This window comes from Atractosteus spatula, chromosome 4 (genome assembly GCF_055471065.1).
Source record: "Atractosteus spatula isolate fAtrSpa1 chromosome 4, fAtrSpa1.hap1, whole genome shotgun sequence".
In the NCBI taxonomy this organism is placed as follows: Eukaryota; Metazoa; Chordata; class Actinopteri; order Semionotiformes; family Lepisosteidae; genus Atractosteus; species Atractosteus spatula.
Window position 1 is genome coordinate 22022661 of NC_142709.1, and position 17745 is coordinate 22040405.

General features: G+C 33.2%; 1 protein-coding gene across 1 annotated transcript in view; it reads right to left on the reverse strand.

Annotated features, from left to right (window-relative positions):
• The window catches only part of LOC148836014 (protocadherin-9-like), a 283860-nt gene that overhangs the window by 122467 nt on the left and 143648 nt on the right, over nucleotides 1-17745 (reverse strand). Inside the window, exon 2 of the mRNA XM_088913132.1 lies at nucleotides 6372-6573. Coding sequence (XP_088769258.1) covers nucleotides 6372-6573 — 202 coding nt within the window. The remainder of the gene's footprint in view (nucleotides 1-6371; nucleotides 6574-17745) is intronic.

A 17745-nucleotide genomic window follows, 5' to 3' on the forward strand; every position in this document is an offset into this window, starting at 1 on the left:
TTTACACAGCTATCATTATCAATTTACAATTATCAAGGTTTTTAATAATGCGGATATGCAGTTTTTCTGAAAGTAGTGTATTATTGGTCTTTATATGAAGTTGAGTAGTATTGCTCTTAATACGAAACCGTATACAGTGTGTCAAATCTAACAGATTTGTTTCATAACCACATCCAGTTAATACCTTTTTTAAAAGGTTATATCCCAGGTTCTTCTCTTTTATCCATTTATATAAACAATATTTCTAAAGCATTAGGCCACTATCACATCGACCTTTAAACCTATGACTCCATCTTATATGAATCACTTTAAGTTCAGTAATAATTTGCAGCTTAGTTTCAATAAAATTCAGCTTTTTGTTGCAAACTGCTTCAGTAGTACTGAGTATGTTGTTTTTTTATTTCAAGTAAGACAAATCCCATCTTTGGATGTTGCTTTAGCTCTCATAACCTCTTAAATTTTAAACTAAAGGCTTGGTTATCTTTCTCACCAAAAAAAAACTTGTTTTACAAGTTCTGTTTGTACAAAGAGTACACTAGTTCAGATGTCAATGCTCCCTGTCTTGAACTGTGATGATGTTTTTCACAGAATGGCTTCTAAAGCTGGTCTTGGGAAACTTAATGTCTTATACAGTACCCTTTGGCTTATGCATAAGATTTATCACTTCCACCCTGAACTTGCATTGAACTTGTGTAATGTAATGCTTATTCTTAGATTGATTTGCTCTCTCTTTATAATAAACAAACACTTAATTGTTTTAGGTTGATTTACAGATCTTACAGAATAATGTATTGCAGTTTCTACAAATTAAAGATGTGCTACTTTTATCAAACTGAACATTTCTAGAGCGTACTGTATACTATGAACAACTACTTTTTTTTCTTTTTTTTTCACCTTTCAGCATGAAATTAAGCCCTACTTGTTCCTTTTTAATTTGTTGCTGTCAATGACTGGAACAAGCACAATAACTGGAAACATTCCACCTTTGTATCTGAAGACATTTTCAGTTATATGATTATTTTTTTATGCCTGACATTTGCAGTTGTTAACACTGTCCCATCCTATTATGTTATGCCCTGTTATGGTATTTACATATTATCACTTGTTGTTCTTTTTCTCACTGCTCTGTTTTCTGTGCAACAATTGTTTGAACCTCATAGCTAGGTCACCATTGTAAATGAGACTTTTTTTCTCAATGGACGTATCCAGCAAAATAAAGGACCATAACTAAGAAAGCAAATATGTGTGCTCAAATTGAAAATAACAACAATAAAAGAGAATCTTATAATAACAAAATCAGTTAAGTTTTAGAACTATAAAAGAGAAAAATATCTTAAAGAAAATTGTATTTTTTATCTTAATAGGATCATTTTTTCCTTATATGCAGAATGTATATGTAGAAACACATACAGTCTTTACAATAACTACTCTTGTCACATTTTGAATGTTAGAAATAAAACTGATATTTTTTTACATTCAGTGAGCCTTTAACATATTTTATACTGTTATGGGTATTTTTATCAGGTATGTCCTTTTTATAAAATTTGTAGTAAAAAGATGGGAAGACAAACGACAGTGAAATGGACAGCCTATATTCACATAGGTTTATTTTCACATAGAGTTACTAGCCTAAAATCAAAGCCTTCAAAAAGGCCAGAATGAATTACATTTAAATGTGTTTTATTTATTGTAAAATATCAAATCTATGCAACTTTCAACGGAAACACCAATGCCACATGAAACTGTGATTTCCTTATAAAAATCACTGTTAAGATAACAAAATAATATTTATTACTGTAATGCGTACCTATAATAATCTTCCTTGGTCCTGCATCTGAAAAACTCCCAACGTAATTGGGTTTTCAAACAAATCACCACTTGAAAAGCACCATTGGTAAACTCCCTCTATGACACAAGAAAGCAATATTTATGTCCACATTGGTTTGGCACGGTTCAGATTTTCAACAATATATGTTGTGTTGTTGTGTGAATGGTGAGTCAGCCATGTGTGACGTGCTAGTCTACACTGCAAACATTACTCAGGCCTGGGGGAGAGGGGGTCAGCCAGGGATTCATATTCACACCTTAGCAAGCCATGGCAACATCTGCTGAGCAGGTGCCTCATAAGGCAGGTGAGGGTTGAAATCATCACAAATAAAATCACACGAGAGTATAATGATCTCAAATACAGCTCTAGCACATGGTATTGCAGAAGTAAATGTAGAATATTTCAACAAAAAAAAACTAAGATAAATATTGCCCAGAAAAAAAAATCATATAATGAGTTTCACAGACCTCCAATATTATATAAATCAGAACTTAATTAATACAAATACATATTTCTAACTTTTTAAACCAGTACGTATTGTTAAAAAGTGAAATCTTGAATGAAAAAAAATCTAACATACATTTTGCCATACAACATTATTCAACATACAATATTATAATTTAATCTCCAAAATGTCTCTGTAATGTCATCACACAATCTAAAAAAATACGGAAGTATCTCTGCTCTTTTAGAATATATATTAATTGGTGTATATACAGTATGTAACATTGTTGTGTTTCAATATACAGTATGTAGTTGATTTTTAATGGAAATTATTTACTTGCATGTTTTTTTATGTAAATGCAGTGCATTGTGTCATTAAAATCTTATACCCTTCCCAAAAGCATATCTTTTTTTTTCATTTTATTTTAATCTCAGGAGAAACAAAGTATAAGCTTTAGGTATTTTTCTCAATAAATCACTTACACTCTTACCTCTAGGTGATAACTGCTAACTTCTGAGATCTCTAATAATTTAAAACATTTGAATATGTATAGTATATGGTTCTAGGGAAATCAAATTTTAAACATAAATACTCTTAACCATTAGCTTATAAAAGATAGATACTTTGCTTAAAACATCTCCAATGCATGCTAATTTGGTAGAAATCATTTTGTTTATTTTTAAGTAGAAGAAACAAATGTATGGTTTAAAGACTACATTAAATGAATAGTTCACATTTTTATGAGAAATTGACCTCTGAATGTGACAAAAATGTCAATTGGCATCTCCAGTATCCTTTGCTATTTACTACAATGTTACAAAGCACCTGTTAAGCCAAAACCCAGCATCAGGATCTAGCAATAGACTTTCAAACTTTTGTGGTTTAATGATATTTTCCAGACCAAGATATGTTTTAGTTTTGTTATTGTAAATCTTGTCTGTTTTCACTGCATTCTATGCCAAGGTATTCATCATTTAGTATTTACATGTTGCATTTGGCATCATGAACTTTGGTTTCACTGCTATGGTGATGACACTTTATTTGCAGATTTTCTACTGACATTCTACATTACTCCTGTGGGTTCTCCACTTTAAAGGTGTCTGTATCATTTTAAGATACTGAATTAAATGCATTTTTCTCACTGCAAACTATAAGACGATGGAAGTTTGCAAAGTTGATTAAGTTAGAAAACTTGGTGTTATTTTAAATCCCTTGTTGTTTGAAACAACTGTTACACACTGCACAGGATTTATTTTCCTCCACCAACATAACATTGCTCAACTAACACCCTAGCTCTTTTTGTCAGATGCTGAAATATTGACACATACCACAAATATTGACACATTCCAAAAAGACCAGACTACTGTAATTCTCTTCTTACTACTGTATTTTCTAAGATACTAACTAGTTCAGTTTGTCTAGAGTTTTATGGCTCATATGATAACTAAAAGTACTCTACATCACCATAGAATTCATACCCTTTGTAAATCACAATTTGAAATTTAGAGTGGACTTTAAAATTTATCAGTTTATATGAAAGGCATTGAATGGTTTCAAGGTTATTTTAGGACTTATTTTATGATTATAGTCCAATTCTTACTCTGATATTTGCTGATTCAGGCTTTCTAACTTGACCTACAGTAAGATCAGTTCTTAGGTCCACATAAAGTGTGTGCAGCCCCACATCTGTGAATTCATTGATCAATCTATCAAGGACTCTGTGACTATGGATATTTTTAAATCTCATTTAAAGACCTATCTTTTCACTTACGTTTGTAATGTATTTTTCAGTTATGTTCTTGGTTTTACTGGGTCCAAGGCTGGGTTTCAAGTTGTTTTTCATTTCTTTTTATTTTTACATCTGTTATATGGATTGTTAGCATCTTATTGCACACTGAACAGCACTCAACCACATACTGTAGCTTTGAATCTAAAATAAAAAAAAAACATAGTGACAAATGATCCAACCAAGAAGCAATGTGTAAATACTAAAAAGTAAAGGTTCCCGCATAGAACCCTATGAAGCATCCTGATTAAGTGGGACAACATGAGACTTAAAATAGTTACAAACCACAAAGGAAAGTATTGGCGATAATTCTATGTGATTCAGTAGCACGCTATGGCACACATACAGAAAATACAGTATACTGTATATGTGCATGTTTGAAATTGTATGAATCACACAGCTCTTCTTCCTCTGTCTGTCCCTATTGTCCTTCAAACTGTCACACCACAAGATCAAATCCTTATTGAATTTTGAAATGAAAAGATCTCTACTCCTAAAATTCAGTTCCAAAAACAAAAAGAACACATTACAAAGATTGTAAATGTCAGTTTTACTGAGATATTAACATACATTTAATATAAGGAGATACCTAAAACTAACAAACTATTGTTTTTATTATATTCACTGTATAAATGGTACTGCATACCTTATGTGAACACCAAACAGGGTGCCAGACCTAAAATACATTTTTTGTGTTCTCACTCTACTCTTTATTGATTGGACAAGAGATTGATTTAATCACAAAAGAATAAAACAATTGTTATTATAGCTGCAAAAATGGTAAATGTAAGCAATCGGAGTATTAGTTGAAGCATACCATATACTGTACAGGATAAGTACTTCTATCTCTTCAAAAACTAATAGCACGTATTTGATCATTTGTCTTATGCTAATGTATTGGCCAGATTTCTGCAAATGTTTCTTGTCAGTGAATAGACACACTAGGTCATTGGCAAGATGGAATCACTTGAGCAACTATAAACATCTTCCTGCTGTTCTCCTGTTATTGAATTTCATTTATTCTGTCAACTCAAACAAACCTAATCCTTTCATATAAACAATAATTTCTGAAATCAATGCATTTCCTCTTGAGTCAACCTGAATGCAAGTATCCAAATGATTTTCAACAGCAAGGGTTAAGGTTCTAACCATACAAAATTTTAATTAGTATTCCTTCAACATGAAAAACATGTTATCATGATAAAAGACAACATGAAAATAAGAAAGACAACAAATCAGAAATAGGATCTGTCTAACTTCTTGTACTTCATTAAAAAAAGTCAATACCAGGTTTTCTGTTGTACTACTAGCCTAATTGATACACATAATGAGAACAAACCCACTTCATTAAGCTTTGTTTCAGTTTTGATTTTGTGTGTTTGATTTTTTAATTATGGTATATTTTTCAAAAAAGGCTCTGTTGTTTGCAGTTGTATTACAAAATTAGGATGCAAACATAAGGCCCATTGCCTTGTAACATAATACAGAAATTAGGATGTACAGTAGTTTGATTGTTTAACCTCTGCAATTCAATTAATTTGTTTCAGCTTGAAAGGAGGGCATTTTAAAAATAATATTTGATTTAAAAATTCAAAAGATTCAAAAAAAGATTGAGACATCCTTTATGACTAGTATAGAAAAGCCAAAAACACAGGTTTAACAAAAACTGATGTGAAAAAGATTAATTAACAATTACTTGCTGAGATGTTTAAATAACAATACAGGATTTCACTCATCAATAACATGAACTAAATTTATTGTACTGAACTGTATTAAAAGTTAAATATTATGTTGATTGGATATACAACTGGGTTGTTTAATCCTTGTCTCAGACACCCAGTATATCAGCAGGTACTGTATTCAAGGTCTCTTTAAAGCAGCAACAGCTGACGAGCTGGGAGAAGCTCATAAATTAGTCAAATTACGCCAGTTACTACCTGATTTTGTTTGGCAAGAGTTGAGTTGGAATTAAACCTGCAAAAACTGGCCCTCTGGGACAAGATTGGACAGCCCTGATGTGCAATCTATCTACTTAACATGTACAGTAAGTCACTTGGCATTTTTCCTTTTTACATGTTTGAAACAGCAAACCTTTTAATGTATGTACTGTATGAGCAACCTTTTGTAAATCTAGCCTACTGCTTTTGCAGATCTTTCATTAGGGTATTAAGATGGAAACAGAAATGTTGAAAGAGACTATTACTTAGAAAGGCAAAATTAAAAAAAAAAGTTTTTGCCCTTCAATCACATGCCTAAAATGCGCACAAATATACAGTAACTAGATAAAAGTAAAAGTAACGATACAGACTTACCAGAGTTGGGGTCAGAGTTTCCATCAGCTTCAGTCCTCTTGTCAGGTGAGGCCGGCTCATAGAATTCGTCCTGTGGCTGAACCAGAGGGAGAGGGTGTGAGATGAGCGTTCCACTGCCCACAGGCTCATGGTCTCCTAGACCACTGTCACTGCAGCTTTCCTGGGAGCCATCAGGGAGGTGAAATGTTACACGCCGCTGTGACTAGAACGAAGAGCACAAAACAAATCTGTTAATGCTCTTCTTTTGTAATGTTTATTTTCTAGAGTATTCTATTTAATTGATAATATAATCAAAGTGATTTAGTTTTATTTATTAATTACTCTAAACAAATTAAGCCAGACCTAAGTGGCTCAGATGAACCTCATTAATATGATATTAAATACTTATACTTATATATCTTTGAATTTGGATGCCCAAAGTACTGTATTTCATGCAAGTTTCCAAAAAATGCATTCTAGAATTCTAATGACAAAAGTTTAAACAATTATAAATCTAAACATACATATCGTTTAAAAGGCTATTCACATTTGCTATTTCTGAAAGGAACAAATGTGTCACAGGATGAGACTTTGTGAGTACACACAAAAAATTGTATGTAGTTCTTTAGAAAAATATATGAGCTCAAACAACAAAACAAGTGACAAGAACAGAATAATGATCTGATCTGTACACTTTATGGACTGTAATAAACTTCTTTTTTCTCTAATATTTTTTCAGCTGGTAAAGTATCTACAATTACATGCTTTGAAATTATGTGCATGATATCTAGAGTAAATCACGAAAAAGGGCATTTTGTTAAAATAATCAAATAATAAGTCATTTGGAAACACTGGTAAATACAGTACATAAGTTATTTAATATTCTACTGAGAGATGAATGTGAGCCCTTTAAGTCTAAACTAATCTTTCATATTATTAGCTCTTAAAGTTGTAATAGAATAAATTAAAAATAGTCAAATATTGGGCTATAAATCCAGAATATTTCTATTTTTATATCCTGGTAGAAAAGAACAGGTTTCCAACCCTGGTCCTAGATAGACCCAATCCAGATTTTATAGGTCACCCTTTAATCATTTGTTTTTTTTTTGTCTTTAAAGACTAGGAACTAGTCAGTTGTAAGCTATTGATCAGTTTAACAAGTACTTTGCTCAATTAAGGGAAGTCTAGTCATTGCTGGATAAAATGTCTTCATGTCTTTGTCCTAAATATTATCTAATATGTTTTCCAAGATCTTTAGGAATTGTTGATTTAATGACAACCTCTAAAACTTGCTAGATAGGCACTCCCAAGTAACATGGCTAGAGACCGCACACTTTTAAAAAGGGAACCATTGTGCTTTAGAAGCAGTAAACACAAGGACATTTTTATGGCAGGGATATTTGAATGTAGTATTTTAAACCTGCAAAACACATGGTCCCGGTTGACTGAAACTTTTCTTTACCAGACTTCTTGCTGACTAAGAACATTTCTAGGCAAGATTCTAGAAGATTGGGCTCCAACCTTTCTCTGCACAGCCCACTGCACAGTCATAGGGATTCTAAAGCTTTGCTTCTCACATTCCCAACAAAACAATTCACAATCACATTAGTGGACTCATATTTCATTCCAGATCTTATCTAATCTAACCATGTGCACATACTGTATATGAAGCATAAAAAATATATCAATATGTATTTTATAATGTTTATTAAAGATGTTGTTTTATACTGTATTTTAATAGACATTTTACTGACCATCAGCATTTTCCTATTCAATTCTCTCTAATTTCAGTGCAAAAAACAGAAATAAAGTGTTTCAATACTATTTTGATGTAGCATTTATATGGGACATCTTTATTTTATTTGTGATTTAAATGAGCATAGCATCAACAAAAATACCACTTTTAACAGCAGAAATTTCAGTTATCATTAGGAAAATGTTTTTGTAGTAGACATATAGATATTGTATTGAACATGCATATCTTATTATATCGAATATTGAATTTGCATAGCATAGGTCAACTCATTACATTGATCAACTTGAAAGTCTCAGTTTTGTAGTGTGAGTGGCCACTGCTGAAAAAATCAATGACACATGTTTAAAGGGAGAACTTTAGGGAAGCTACTACAGAATATGAAAACCCAAAGTAAAATTTAACAAGGACACTGAGATTAACACCCTTAGTCTTTTACAAAGTGCAGTGAGATTTTTAATGACCAAGTAGTCAGGACTTTGAGTTTATCATCTCATGCAAATGATGGCAACAACTACAGAACAGTATCCCTTGTCATATTAGGGGCACTGGTCTGGAAATTCTGGCCCAGACTGAAAAGCACCATCATTTACAGCACCAAATGTTGTCATATCCCATTACTGACACCTAGAACATGCTACATTTTTGCATCTTTATGATTATTGATGCTGTCTGCAGAGAACTAATTCTCAATAGTGAAGTGAGGTTTTTAATTTGAGGGAAGGTCATGTAAAGTTTTAGATCTCAAGCCTACAATTGTCACTTTTCTTAAATCAAGGAACAAAGTGTACAGTGAGCTGTCAGATAACACATAGGTGCTAGACTTTGGCTTCCTCACAGACCACAATGTCAAAACTGAAGCTTAGCTGAACTGGGAACTGCAGGGAAGGGGAAACAAATATATTACATATGATTAGAGGTATGAATACTTTCAAATGCTACTTCACATTCCAAGTTGTGAGAATATAAATGTGTGCAGTCTTTGCATAATAACATATAGAAACTCAAAATAATTAACAATTTCCAGGAATTAGACTTGTGAAAAGAAATCATCATGTTTAACTTAATTCTATTCCTTTATGTATACATTGTTGGGATGGCTACCAAATACCATTATGTGTTTGATTCATGAACTGGTGGAACTGATATGGAGATAATTGCTATTCAAAATTATATTGAGTGGAAAGTTAGATCAAGGGATAATGATTTTTGCTAACTTATAAACAGAAGAGTACCCATTTCTATTATTCTGTGCTTTACAGTTAAAGGTTTACTTTGCTTCCGCACACTTCTGTAAGATAGTGCTCTTCCAAATGAAGATAATCAAATACAGTATTTGCAGGTATTTGCAACATTTCACAGATGCCCGTCTGAAGCATTTATTATTTCGAACTACAACTCACACTTACAGATACTTGTAGATATTGCTTCCAGTTGTCATACTGAGACTTGATTAGCATATACAGTATAAACATACCTGTATATACTTTATTTTAGATTAATTTTAGATATTACATAAGTTTAAAACAGCGACTCGTATTGCTCCTTATTCTGCATTTTTATGGAAACAGATCTTGGGTTGCACTTAAATAAAAAAATGATCTTGTACTTAAAATGTCAGAAGACTGATTCCTGCTGTACAGGTATTCACTTTACAAATTGAAAACAATTTTCCCTGTTGTTCTACCTACCTGTACATGAGGGCTTTTTATGTTCTCACCACTATTCTGTTCCTTCTTGTATAATGCAGTGTATTATAACAGTGTATTGTATTCCCTGTTGCTGGACCTACTGTAATTCAAAGCCCTAGGTTTTCCTAAATCTGTCTCTTCCCCTCTGTTCTTTTCTATCTTTAGTCTCTTGTCCCTGCCTACATTCCACCCCAACCCGCTCCTTCTAGTCTGCTAGAGAATTGGGGAATACTTCCTCTCTGTTATGCCACATCCAAAGCCTGTTCACATTTGACCCTCAATAGTGGAATGAACTATCCACAGAAATCAGAAATGTGCAGTCTCTGACCACCTTTCAGCACTTGCTGTTCAAGACTCAGCACCTGTGATCTCTTAGCTCTCAACTGCATCCTTCAATAACTCCTACCCTATTGCACTAATCTTTTTAAATCTCAATATGGCAGTATAACCTGCTAATTACACTTATTCAATGTGAACAAGGTATACATATCTACAGGCTGTGTATTTTACTTCTCTGTAACCACAGAGCAGCATATTCTAGCTGTATACTACAGTATTTTAATCCATACTGTTTATTTTAGCCACTTTTTACATTTTATAATAACCTCATTGTCATTTAACTGCCCCACCACATTACCTCCCTCATCGCCAGTCATTGGAACTTTCCCTTTCTTGCAAAAATTCTAGAATGTGCTGTCACATTTCAATTACATAACCACCTCATTGTAAATAACCTTTTCGAACCCCTCCAATCTGGTTTCCGTCAACTTAACAGCACAGAAACTACCCTGGTCAAAGCTACGAATGATCTTCTAATAGCTTCTGATTCTGGTTCTCTCTCTATCCTCATTCTTCTTGATCTCAGTGCTGCTTTCAACACTGTTAACCATGACATCTTACTTTCTCATCTTGAGAATGTGTTTGGAGTTTCTGACACTGCTCTCAAATGGCTCAAGTCTAACCTCACTGATCGGTGTCACTTTGTCTCTCTTGACGGATTTAGGTCTGAAATTGGTCCTATTAAGTCTGGTGTTCCTCAGGGCTCGATACTGGGTCCCCTACTTTTCAGCATTTACATGTTTCCACTTGGTCAGCTTTTAAGATTGCACAGCCTCAACTATCATTTCTATGCTGATGATACACAAATATACATCCATATCAAACCTGACACTGATGTGGCTGTCTCTATTCTATCTAATTGTATCTCTAACATAAAATCTTGGATGACTCAAAATGTCCTTAATCTTAACTGTCATAAGACTGAAGTCATCCTTATTGGCATCTCCCATTAACTTTGTAAAGCCAATCCTCTAACCTTGCCTGTGGATGGTACTTGAGCTTCAGTCTAAATTGAAAAACCATGAGGTGATATTTGATTCAGGATTAACATTTGACCCACATGTGAAGCATATTGTTAAAACTTCTTTTTTTCACCTCAGAAATATCGCTAGACTACGCCCTATGTTATCACTAACTGTGTTCAAATCCCGCAGCCGGCAGAGGAATCCTACTTCGTTGGGCCCCTGAGCAAGGCCCTTAACCCCAACTGCTCCAGGGGCGCCGTACAATGGCTGACCCTGTGCTCTGACCCCAAGCTTCTCTCCTTGTCTGTGTGTCTGTGTCTCATGGAGAAAAGCTGGGGTATGCGAAAAGACGAATTCCTAATGCAAGAAATTGTACAGGGCTAATAAAGAAACATTATCACATTATCATTATTATAAGTACCTGTCTAAGCTTTTATCGCCCTATTCTCCATCTTGCAGCTTTCACTCCCTTAATTCTGGTCTCCTAACTGTCCCACAAGCCCGTCTACTCTCTTTGGGTGACAAGGCCTTCTCCTGTTATGCCCCTAAGCTCTGGAACTCTCTCCCCATGGATAACAGAGAGTCACCTTCTCTAAACTCCTTCAAATCCAGACTCAAAGCCTTCTTCTTTAGAAGAGAGTTTACTTAACTGGTTCCATTTTTTTATCCCTCTGCTCCTATTGTATTTAGTACCACCATCTACTGTCTCCTCTGCATATTCTCATTGTGTTTATCTTGTTTATTTTTTATTGTTGTTATTGCTGTTGCCATTCTGTAAAGCGCTTTGAGAAGCCACCTTTAAAGATGCTATATAAAATAAAGTTTATTATTATTTATGATTTAAATAAATCATTTTTGTACTTTGTTGAATCCATAGCATTGTTCATCACACTTAAATTTAATGTTATTTTTTTAGATTTTAGGACATTCTAGATACTATGCATCTGATAATAGCATATACATAAATTAAAAATAAATAACATTTAAAATGTTCACGTTCAATGTGTGTGTCTTGTGTAAAATGTAACCATGATATAAATGAATATTTCATTGGCAAGATTCTTAAATAACTACTTATTTGACTAATATTTGATACCAGTGTGGCATGGTGGCACAGTGGTTAGCATCTCTGCTTTGCAGTGCTACGGCCCTGGGATCAATTCTGTAGTGTTAACTGTGTGGAATTTGCATGGTTTCACCATGTTCATGATGGCTTTGGAAAAGTGCTCAGGCTTCCTTCCACAGTCCAAAGACATGCTGGTAGATTAAATGGTTTCTGGGAAAACTTGCCCTGGTCCACGCATATGTGTATTTGCATCTGCCCTGTGATGAACTGGCAACCCATCCAGCCTTGTGCCCATTGCATATCAGGATAGGCTCTGGCTTCCCTGCAACCCTGAATTGTATAAAGCATTTAGAAAATGGATGGATATATAATACCTTGAAGAAATAATACCAAAAAAAACCCGTATTTGATTACTTTAAAATATACAACAAACCAGCAAGTAATATTTAGAAGGAATTACTAGTAATTTCTCTGGAGTTGTCACTTAAGTGGTTTTATTTAGTGTGTAAGCATACTTTTTCCTGTCTTAATGTTCTGAAGCTTTTAAACAAACCCATTTAATCATTTAATCATTAATTACATGCAATAGATGTCTGCATTACTAAGAAGTATTATAGTATTTTACATAGCGTATTTACCACTTATTTACCACAGAGAATAATCTTAAAGTGCACTCTAGTACTTTATACTTTACACTTTATACTTTATACTTTACACTTTACACTAGTAAGCCAGCAGCCATATCACCCTGCAACTCACAAGTGGCAACCCACTGACGCTAAGCTGGTCAGTACCTGGATGGGAGACCTCCTGGGAAAAACTAAGGTTGCCCCAGTATAGTGAGGGGGACGCTATACTGTAAACATGCGCCATCCTTCAGATGAGACGTAAAACCGAAGTCCTGTCTCTCTGTGGTCATTAAAAATCCCAGGGTGTTTTTTGAAAAGAGTAGGGGTGGAACCCCGGTGTCCTGGCCTAATTTCCCATTCTCCCTTATCAATCATGGCCTCCTAATAATCCCCATCTATGAATTGGCTTCATTACTCTGTTCTCCTCCCCACTGATAGCTGATGTGTGCTGAGCGTTCTGGCACGCTATGGCTGCTGTCGCATCATCCAGGTGGATGCTGCACATTGGTTGTGGTGGAGGGGAGTCCCCATTACCTGTAAAGCGCTTTGAGTGGAGTGCCCAGAAAAGCATTATATAAGTGTAAGCAATTATTATTATTATTATTATTATAACACAGATTAATCTGTACACAAAGTTTCAGCAAATTATTTATTTTATTCCTAAAAACAGAAATGTAACATAATGTAACAACAGAAAAAAATGGTGTGCAGAATTGAGATAACCTGATGAGATTATCAACCAGTCTTTTATTTTCATCAAATTAATGACTCAATTAGGCAGGTACTGTGTGTAGCCATAATCTTGAAACTAGGTTGGATTTTTTAGTAACCTCACTTTCAAATTTCAAAAGGTGGTGGTTTGGTAAAGTTGTGTGAAAATCAACATCTATTCATGTAGTAATAAAGCACAAATTCTGATAAACACTGACTGTGCATCAGGAAAGGTAAACTATAACATGTTCATAATTAAATATTTTAAGAATTATATCTTATGTTTTTAATTGTATTTCTTTAGATTTTAGAGTTTCATCTTTGTAAAGATTATGCAATGAAATTCTATGTTTAGTACATTTATGTTTTATTTTATGAACATTTTTATGCCATCTGTAAAAATACTTTTTGTAGCCACTGTAAAGATACTCTCCATTTCAACAAAGAAACTTTTAAAATACTAAAAAAGTAAATAATCAAAAAGAATTGCCTTTAATTTGCACTGTATATAATTCAGAAGAGAGACACCACTGAATCTATAGTATTAAACATATCTTTCTGATGACATTAAAAAATGTAAGAACAACTGTTGCATAGCTACTAATGTGTAACCATGCCGTATTTTACTGAGCACTGATTAAATTAATTTACAAATACAAATAAAAATATGCTAACATAATGAAGATTTTTACCAACACTTATCCTTTCTTAGATATCCACAGCGTATAATACTATATTTTAAATAATCTTTATCATAACCTGAGATACTGTACATGTACTGTAATGGGACACACACATACAGTATATACTGCATATAAATTGCACTGTTAATAGGATATGTAAGAAAGACATAAGCAATGCATGCTGTTCTGTGTAATTCCTGGGATCTATTAAACACATCTATTACTATTTCATGGAAAAAGTGTAATGGAATACAATAAGAGATGAACTTCACAACATCTTGATTTCAGTAGATGTGGGTTAAAAGTTCTGCAGGTACAGTATACAGTATATACAAATTACCAATAACAGAGGTCCACAAGAAAGAACAATACTTTGTACTTGTGTGGAACAACATATCACGAACAAAACCCTAACCCTGATCCCAACCCTAATCAACTTTTATAGATCGCTAGCCATGTAAAAAACTAATGCATTGCTTTAATTTTAACAACTGTTATGTGAAAAATACCATCATTAGAAAAATGTTAATTAATGTTGTTAGCAAACAGTTATGCATGGGCTTGTTCTAAATGGAACACTACTTTCTTTGACAAAAGAAACCATTATTATTTTGAGGAACAAATGAAAATGTTCTGCTTTTATTTACTATCCAATGAATGCACTCCTGTGTTTAAAATCAACTCCAAGTCCAAAATAAGCATTTCTTCTGACACTGGTAACTCTGTCAAAACCCTTAACATGTATATCATGAAAAATGTGGAGATTAAATCAATTTTTAAGAACATTTTCTGATTCTATGGAGGTGGTAACAGAATTACAAATCTGGTATTTCTTTTTAACATATTTTTTTCTATTTTCTCCATGTTTTCTTTATTACATAAGCTCAACAGTCATAGTACGAATACAATGTTATTCATATAAGGCTCCTTATTAGTATAGCTTGATTGCCTTCTATCACTGTTGGGGACCTAATGCAAGACAATATCATTACTGTTATCATATCTAGATTTCCACCTTATGTAGATCAGATTTGCACAAAATATGATGTGTGTGGAGCTGAACTTTTGTGAACAAGTCTAATATAACAAGCATATATGTTCATATGATATTACTATATTCTGGTTACTTTTCAACTCATACCACATTAAAGAACTTGATAGGGGGTTCCTTAGAATCTAAAATGAGAATTAAAAACTTGTCATTATTATCTAGCTTGGGTAACATAATTGCAAAAGCATAACGTCCATGATATTTTAATTGCAGACTTTGAAATGTATGATAAGTTATGCATTAGATTTTTAGCTTAATTTTGATAATATTCCTTCACATTTTAATGACATTTGAAGGCTTTTCAAAAGTCTGAAAATGAACAGCCTAGTAACCTTTTCCGACAGAGAAGATCTCACCAGTGAGTGAGACTGTGTACAGCAGCGGGGATACAGTAATTATTGGCAAAAGCAAAGGTCAAATAATTTCTGGAAATGTAAATTGCCTAATTATATCATTTTAAGACATTTCCAGAAAGAAAGTGTTTCAATAAAAAAAAGACTCTACAGCAACGTTTATCTTACGTCATATCATAGAAAATAGTGTAATGAATGTTCTTTTTCTAAATAAATGTATTACCAGGTTATTTAGTCATTAAGCAAAACAAAATGAATTACTTTAGCACACTTAAGGTGTTACTTAAAAACAATAAATCAATAATTTTAATATTCTTTTGGCAGTGATTTAAATCTGACACATACATTAACTTAAGTTAAGAATTACTTTTAGAGGTTAACTGGTCTTTACAGCTGTGGAAATAATTTTAATAAAGTGCCTCATTAAAAAGTGTGGAGCTGCAAAATGATGACTTAATGTAATGAAATTCTAAAATATTGAAATTGCTGCAAAACCCTTGTAAGTCCTGAATATTGGTAAATTTCCATTTAGACACAATATGACATTATAATAATAGCTCAAACCATGGAAAAACAGCTAATTTGGAAGATAAAATGTATAAATGTGTATACAAAATAATTAATTTTAATGAACATGACAGAACTAATTAACTTGATCAATGGGTTGAATATTTGCTTTTAAATTCCATTCACAACTGTTTCATGTTCACCACATAACCTTCTAAAAACAATGTAGGCACTGAAAAGAAAATGTGTTATTAAAATTAAATTAGCCCAATTTAATGTGGTATTACAAGAGGGGAGGATAGTTTGCATAGGATTGTGTTGTAAAAACAAAATATAGTTTATTTTGTAAATACAGTATATATTTTTTATATTATCACAACAAACATAATTTACATATCTCTGTAGGGGTAGAAGTTTAGAGCATATTCATTCATTAGAATTTATCTGCCAAGAAGTATCAAACAGGATACAGAATTCAGATTATTAATTTTGTGAGTCTCAAAATGAATATTTTTGAGCAGATCAGCTCAGTTCTCAAGTATCGCCACAATTTACAGAAAAGGATAGTTCAGTGCTTCATTAGTTCTGCAGTTTCCAAACATTTTAAAATGTCCTAGATGTTAGAATACTTGGGGCAATAAAGTGAGAGGAACAATATTAGACTGTTCCCCTATTAGCTGCTATGTCCATCTCCAGCAGTCATTAGCCACAACACAACAGTGGCATTGATGCAGCTAGATATTCATAGAACCAGCAATGAAGATATGGGGCCATTAAATTAACTGCTTCTGACACAACTCGGCAGATATACAGGTACAATGAAAATAAAAAATATTCACCTTCCCTGTGTTACAATATGGAGTCATAGTGTATTTATTATTAGAGGGTTTTAGGGATGCATTTAAGGAAGGTTTTAGGCCAATGATCAAAACAAAGCCCTTTTTAATGTCAAAGTGAAAACAAAAGTATACAGATCGTTCCAAATTAATTATTCATATAAAACTGAAAGTAGCTCATTGCATACATACTGTATTCACCCCCTTAGCTATGAGTATGACACCCCTAAATAGGCACTTATGGAACCAATTGTCTTTAGAAGTCACATAATCAGTTGAATGGAGTACACTTGTGTAGATACAGTAGCAAAAACAAGTTTCTTGGCCTGAACCACACTTCTTGTTGTTTCTCAAATGTTTTGGTTAGTTCCATACAGAAAATGGGAAAATGTGAACATCACATAAGTCTTTACACATACAGTACCAGTAGGTAGTATGTAACAAAAGCATTGTGAGCATGAAAAAATGTCCAAATTACAAAAAGAGTCCAGCCATTGAAGAAGAAACAGCACAAATGAAAATCATATCACAAAATCATTTGAGGTTAAACCTGACTCTCAAGTCAACTCTTTACAATATAGGTAAAATATCAGACACAAAGAAACAGACAGTATCTCCAATTTGTCACAATTATAAAAATACAACTGTTATTACTAACTCCAGTACTAATTGCTGTATAATCTTTAGTACAATACAGAAGAATGGGTGGATGGTTATATAATGCTTGGCTATATGCTGTATACTGTGTTATGATGGTTATATGGTTAAATACAGTATATATGATGGTTATACCATTACATTACCTCTAAAA